Below are 6,776 nucleotides of genomic sequence, written 5' to 3'. Positions count from 1 at the left end.
ATTCAGCCTTGAAGTTCTCTCTTGATATTATTACCCAAAATGCCACTTTCAGTCATGGAAAAAAAACAATCTTTTAAAAATAGCATAACTGAAGTTGCCTCCCTAATCAAATCAATATCAGTACATTTCTGCTCATGGTTTTTCTAAAGCAGAATCTGCCTCCACTTCTATACTCATAGTTTTTTATTCAGCCAACTATTTTTACGTAGAGCACATAATAAAGCACAATGTTATGAAACATCTAGAAGTTCACTCTACTGCAGCTGCTCTCCAGGTTCATACCTCCACCCAAAACCACAATATCCAGTCTTCTCCTGGTTGTTTCAGAGCACTGTTTCTTGGTACTGTTACTTGGTACCAACATTTAGTTGGTACCCTCCTGATTTGAAGCTGATTTTCACTCTAAGGAAGCACAACAAAAGTGAAAACTTCATCAGCAGAAATGAGCAGTATATAATTTTGTATGCCTTTGAAGAATACCAATGTAGAAGCAAAAGGAAGAGGGAAATGAAGATCCTTGAATTGTTTTATGATGTTTTTTACAAGATACTTGAAATAACTTATAACTGTCTTTCGTGAGATCAAACATAACTACAACCCTGCTTTAAGAAAAAGGAGTAATTTAAAGCACCTTTTCACTGCATGCAAACTTAACTTTTTCTGTAAAACATGCAAGCTGATAAGATGTTGGAGCTGATGTAGTTTTACATCATATGATATTTTAAAAAAAAATCTCAGTTTACCCTTAGCAAAACATGCACTTTATTTAACTGAGGTCATAGTTTTCACCATTGACGGTTACTGCAACCAACTCAGAACTGAAGCCTGGTTCTGAAGGCTTGCCTGCTCACTTGAGCCTTTTCACAATTCTTAGGAGGTAAGATTGACGCTCCTGGTCAACAGCAGATCCAAGAGTAATGGGCAGTGTTTTGGGTACTACTACCAGGTTTACAAAATATCACTGTTGTAACGTTCTGCACAGCCTCTTTGAGTATAGCTCGTAATAAGGCCTTGTGGCTGCCATGGACATGCCATGTTTTTTGGGTGCTTGCATTTCTCTTCAACTGCATTGAGAGATGTAGCATCATTTTGGGTAAACAAAGCCCTCAGGAGCTCAGCAGAAATTATCAATACCTATATTATAGTCTGCACAGATCTATTACTCAGCTACAGGATAATCCAAGGGTAAGCAGTTCAAATTTATTCAAAAAAGCAACAAGCTGGCTGAAAAAAAAATGACACTGGTGGTTGGAAGAAAGCTTAAGTATATTGCATAAATGCTAGTTCTAGGAATAAATTGCCTAAAGGATTTCCTATAATATACTAATCTGTTCTTAGACAAAGTAAGTGAAATACAGTATAATATGTTGGAAAGAGTTCTTCAGACTCTTAAAATAATTCACAAGGAATTCGACTATCACTGAGAAATTGTCTAGAACTTGATGGTGATATGGCATAAAAAAAAAAAAACAACAGCTAGGAGCCAAACCCTACTACCCATAAGCAACAGGAATCTGTGTAGCTTCCTTTTTCTTCCCTCCTCCTTTGGCTGTTGCATCGCTGTGCTTTTTTGTTGGTGTTAAAGAACTGCTGATGAGGGAATTGGGACCTTGTTTTTTGAAAAAGGGATTTTTATTGACGCTTCTTAAGAAGGGAGCTGAGTGTTCTTCAGTGGAACCAAGTAGAAAAACTCACCTGGTACAATCCTGAAAGCTCTTCTGTAGAAGCTTATTTTTGTTTCAGAAATGGCAATAAGGGTAAGAGATAGATTAGGGCTAAATTTGGATTACACACACTTTGAACTTTTTCCTTGGTGAGCCAACCGTAATGTGGGAACAGAGATATGATCTGAATTATCAAAGTTGTTAGGTAGGGCAGTGGGAATTGTACTGCTGTGTACACTTTTCTGTAGTTCACCAGAAAAACCTTAATTCTGACACTTATCTCAAACTGCATGTACTGGTCATCAAATACTATTAGACTAGGCAAATATTTACCTGCATTAGTAATGAATAACATTATTCAGAGAATGGCCATATTTGTATGAAACTCCACTATCAACAGACTCAGAGGATCTCGACTCCCTCAAAACCTGCCCACATTCTCTCTTATGTCAGGAGGGTACCCTAAGGAGTTACTAGCAATAAAAAGACATTAAAAATACATAACTTTCAAATTCTGAAGCAACTCCCTTATAATTGCTTGATCCCACATATCTAACTGGTGAAGGTGGAGACAAGTGTCTTCAGTGGACCTAGACATACTAAGCTTTGTTTTAAAAAGTATTTTACGTTCATAATATGCATATGCACGGCTGCCTATGGTGAAGAAATCAACAAATCAGCCAGTTATGCTTATTTAAATAAATATTTGCTTATCTTTACATTTTTTTCCTAGTGGTTTCACCTATCGCTGTTGCATAAACTTTGAGTTAATAACAAGCCTTGTTGCTTGTTACTAGATGCATTTAAAACTCTGCAAGTTCAAAAGTTCAAGTATCTTTGCAGGGGTTGTGCTTGGAGTGAAACAGAAGAGAAGTGACAGGAGGACGAGAGAGTATCGAATGGGAATCTAAGGAAACTTTGAAGAAATACGTTGACTAAAAATTGGAGAAACTGGTATTTCCCTCGTTTTATTTTTTAATGTATACACAATGTAGTTATGAACCGTAGTGTCCGTCTCTTGTGCAGTACTGTTCCTCGCCCACCAGCCCCTTCCCCCTGCAGCCACCACCACACCCGCCAAACAAACCCAAGCCCATTTCGACCCGCAAGACCCCCGAAAACAGATGTGACAGCCGCGAGCAGCTTCAGGCCGCCCTTCTGGGCAGCTGAAGGCTGCCAGCACCGCTCTCACGGCTCCTCGCCAACTCCAAGCCTTCAGCCCCCGGGGCGCCGACCCCTGACGAAGCCGCCCGCTGGCCGGGAGCAGGCCCCGTGCCCGGGGCAGGGCTGGGACAGGACACGCGACCCCGGCCCCCAGCCCCCGGTCCCCAGCCCCGGGTCTCCAGCCCCCGGGGCCGCCCCTGCCCGCGTCCCCCCGCCCCGTGGGCAGGAGGCGGCCCCCACCTGCCGGCCGGCGGGAGGCGAGGCCGGGCCGGGCCGGGCCGGGCCGTGCCGGGCCGGGAGGGGACGCCCCCGGTGCAGGCCATGGCCGGGTGCTGCCTGTCGGCCGAGGAGAAGGAGTCGCAGCGCATCAGCGCCGAGATCGAGCGGCAGCTGCGGCGGGACAAGCGGGACGCCCGCCGGGAGCTGAAGCTGCTGCTGCTGGGTGAGTGCCGGGGGGCGCCGGGCTCCGGGCACGGAGCTGCTGGTACTGCTGGTGCTGGTGGTGCTGCTGCTGGTGCTGCTGGTGCTGCTGGTGGTGCTGCTGGTGCTGGTGGTGCTGCTGGTGCTGCTGCTGGTGCTGCACGTCTGCCTTGGACTAGGTGCAAGGCTCTGAGTGAGGCGCTTGGGGCAAGCGGGTGGATACTTTGGGTTTTGCGGCGGGTATTTATACGGAACGAGGTCTGCCTGTCCAGGCGTTGCGGCGGAGGAGTCAGCTCACCTGCCTGCAGGTGCCGAGGTGCCGAGGTTCGCGCAGTGCCTTTTATCCCGACGAACTTTTGAAAAACGTCGGGCTAACAAAAAATACCCCAACAAACAAACAAACAAACATAAATTTGCATCAGCACTCTATTTGTATTTTTTTGCTGTTCAAATCATTGAAAACCACACTTTCTCCAGCTACATGCAGCAGTGTACAGCTATGAATGTTACGTGTTGCACACAGCAATTTGAAAACATGTTTTATTGGTCAGGTTGTCCACTTGAAAGTAAAGCAAAATATACAGATAATACTTACTTGCGGTTTGGAACCAACCATAATTTCTTAGGTCTTTGAACAAGAAATGTCAGATTCTTAGTGTGATTTTTGAAGTTAAGGGAAAGTATATAGAAAGACTAAACCTGGTAGGTGATGGAAAGACAGAACCTAGTAGGCAAATCACGAGGAGCCTGATGATGAAACTCCTGCTGCATCTAGGAATTGTGCGTGTATACCTTCACAGCAGAGATGGGATGGCATTTTTAACTGGGGGTGATGTCCTCGAGTATCTTCATGGTGGGGAGAGCCCATGGATGGACAGCTGTGAGGGGGCTTCATTCTGGAGCCTGGGTTTTTCCAACCCTTGAGGTATTTCAATGAAAATAATTTTCATGGATTCAAAAAGGAAAGCTTTTATCTCATTTAGGGCTTAGTTTTGACAGAGAAATTACAGTGAATGCCTACATGCCTGCTAGCCACAATGTCAAGTGAAGTTACTGGTTTGTTTTGAGGGCAAATCTGTCCATTATAATGTTTGAGTCCCAGTTCAAAATTGTAAATGCAAAGTTGTAAATTTAAAAAGCTGAAGTAAGGTTGAATACTGTCCCATGCCAATCTGCTTGTTCTTGTTGCACTGTAGTTATCTTCTCCTACTTTTAGAAAGGACTTGTTTGCATGCTGTAATGCAAAGACATTGAGGAAAACCTTAGGTGGAGTTGTGCAGAAGAAATCTTTAAAAAAGGCTTTAAAATGCTGAAGAAGCAAGGTGCTTTCAAAGAACAAAGAAGCAAAGTGCTTTCAAAGCTTTTTGAAAGCACTCCTCTGTGACAGTATTCAGGGCTCTGGGGCCTTTTTTGAAATACCAAGCCTTTTTTGAAACTACCTGTTGCAATAAACAAACTAAAACTTCCTTCTGACATTAGCAACATGTAACATTGGGACAAGGCTGATTTGTTTACGGTAGTATTTAAGGTATTTTCTAGAACATGGATGTAGCCCTGCACGCCCAGTTATGTTAAATATACATTAGAAAGTATAATTTAAAGCATGTAGTTCCATTCAATAAAAATAATATATATATATATGTATCATCTGGTACATTTTTTTAGTACCTTTTTTCTTTTACATAATGAGAAAAAAATGGGTTATTCTGGATTATTGTTCATCCAGCAATGTTTTGTCTTCTGAAAGCAGGTCTTCAAGTAATGATATGAGTGTGGCATAAACACAACTCCTCTCCTTCCAGTAGCCAGTACTCTTAGCTCCCAACCATTTCAGTCACAGAAGCTTCCTGAGACACATGGAGTTCCTGAGTTTTTAGCAGCTCTCCATGGTTTTTCCATGAATTTACCTAGCATCTTTCAGCCAGCCACAGCACTTTGTGGCAGGGCATGTTCAGCCTACCTGTGTTTTGCATGAAAGAACTCTTTTTAAAAATATATATATATTTGTTGTTGTTGTTGTTGTTTGGCCTCTTCCTTTTATTTAAAAACTCCTAGCAGTTTCGAAAGAAGCAGAAGTCTGTCATTACCTATTTAGTCTTCCCCTATGTCTCTTCCGGTCTTACAGACATGTTATATCCCTCCTCAGTCATCTGTTTTCCAAGCTGAAGCAAATAAGTGATTTTTTTTTTCTTCTCTGTGCCCATGTACATGCATGGCAGTTGTGTGCTAATAAAGAGGGATGGAAGACATTTTCAAATCTTGATTACTCTTGAGAAATATACTGGGTAATGGATTTTTTATTTTTAATTTTGTATTGTGTAAAACACTGGTTTTCACTATTACCCTTGAATACCTGTTTCTGACTTCCTCCCACTCCTCTCCGCAGTCAAATACACCAAGATTCGCATTCTGAGTGACAGAGCAGACTTTGGAAGCAGCTCATGTTGTTCCATAGTGCTGAGAACTCTTGGACAACAGACACTGTTACGGGTGACATTTCAGGTTTCTAAAATAAGCCTTAATACCACAGTTATATGACAAAGCTTTGCTGGCTGTGTCAGGTCAGGGTGTGAAAAATTCATGCTCCCTTACATGACAGTAATAGATGCACTTCTGTTAATAAAGAGACCCCATTAAACACTACTGATTAAGAGGATTCAGTGCTGGAGGAAGTAGGCATGTCTCTTTTAAGAAAACAGCTTTAATGTCTGAGAGGACAAGTGTTGTATCCTTGACCAGGAATATTGTTAAAGTACATAAAGGTTTATAAAAGAAACACTTGATTGTGCATTAAACTTCAGTGTAAAACCTCTAAGCATGGGGAGGATAATGCTGCTTGTGACTGTACGTAAGCATAATTACGACTTAAAACCAGTGGAGATTAGCACAGGTGGTCCTTCTGAAGGCTCAGTGGGGCCGCCTCAAGAGGATTTTCTTCCAGTGTGCATCATTATAATGGCCGGGTGTGGAGAGGGTCATACTTGGCAGGCTGAGTCACTGCTCCTTGATACTTCAGTACTCGTTGAGCAGAGAGGGATGCTTTGGGAGCTGTAATCCACAGCAGTTTTAACAATTTGTGTACAGACAATAGACTGGCAGTACTGACTTCTGACTGGAAGTAGGAAAACCTCAAAACAGACAATGCTATGCCAGATCTCACTGGAAGAACACTCCACCTTTGAGAGATGTGCTATTGTGGACCTTCATGTTCTTTTAAGCAACTGGAAAGATTTACGTTGATCCTATCACATGGGTGAACCACTTTTTAGTTTTTTGTTTGTTTGTTTTGTTTTGTTTTGTCTTATGTAAGGCATTCTTTGGCATATATAAGTTTTTTTTTTGTCTTATATAAGGCATACTTTGGCAATGAGAGAGAACAGAAAATCAGGCTTTAATGAAAGCTCTAGTGGGATCTATCATTGCTATTGTGCATGAGAAACTCTAGTCATTTAAGAATTTTCCCATTTAAAACGTAAGGGTTAACAGACGAAAGCAGTAACCTGGAAGACAGAACCATTCATTTTGGAG

General features: G+C 42.3%; 1 protein-coding gene across 1 annotated transcript in view; it reads left to right on the top strand.

Annotated features, from left to right (window-relative positions):
- The first annotated feature begins 3,146 nt into the window (after positions 1–3,146).
- Positions 3,147–6,776, top strand: part of LOC116501066 (guanine nucleotide-binding protein subunit alpha-14) — a 74,510-nt gene continuing 70,880 nt past the window's right edge. Inside the window, exon 1 of the mRNA XM_032206444.1 lies at positions 3,147–3,270. Within this exon, the coding sequence (XP_032062335.1) occupies positions 3,150–3,270 (121 nt within the window). The 5' untranslated portion in view covers positions 3,147–3,149. The remainder of the gene's footprint in view (positions 3,271–6,776) is intronic.

This window comes from Aythya fuligula, chromosome Z (genome assembly GCF_009819795.1).
Source record: "Aythya fuligula isolate bAytFul2 chromosome Z, bAytFul2.pri, whole genome shotgun sequence".
Taxonomy (NCBI): Eukaryota; Metazoa; Chordata; class Aves; order Anseriformes; family Anatidae; genus Aythya; species Aythya fuligula.
This window is presented reverse-complemented; position numbering and strand designations above follow the sequence as displayed.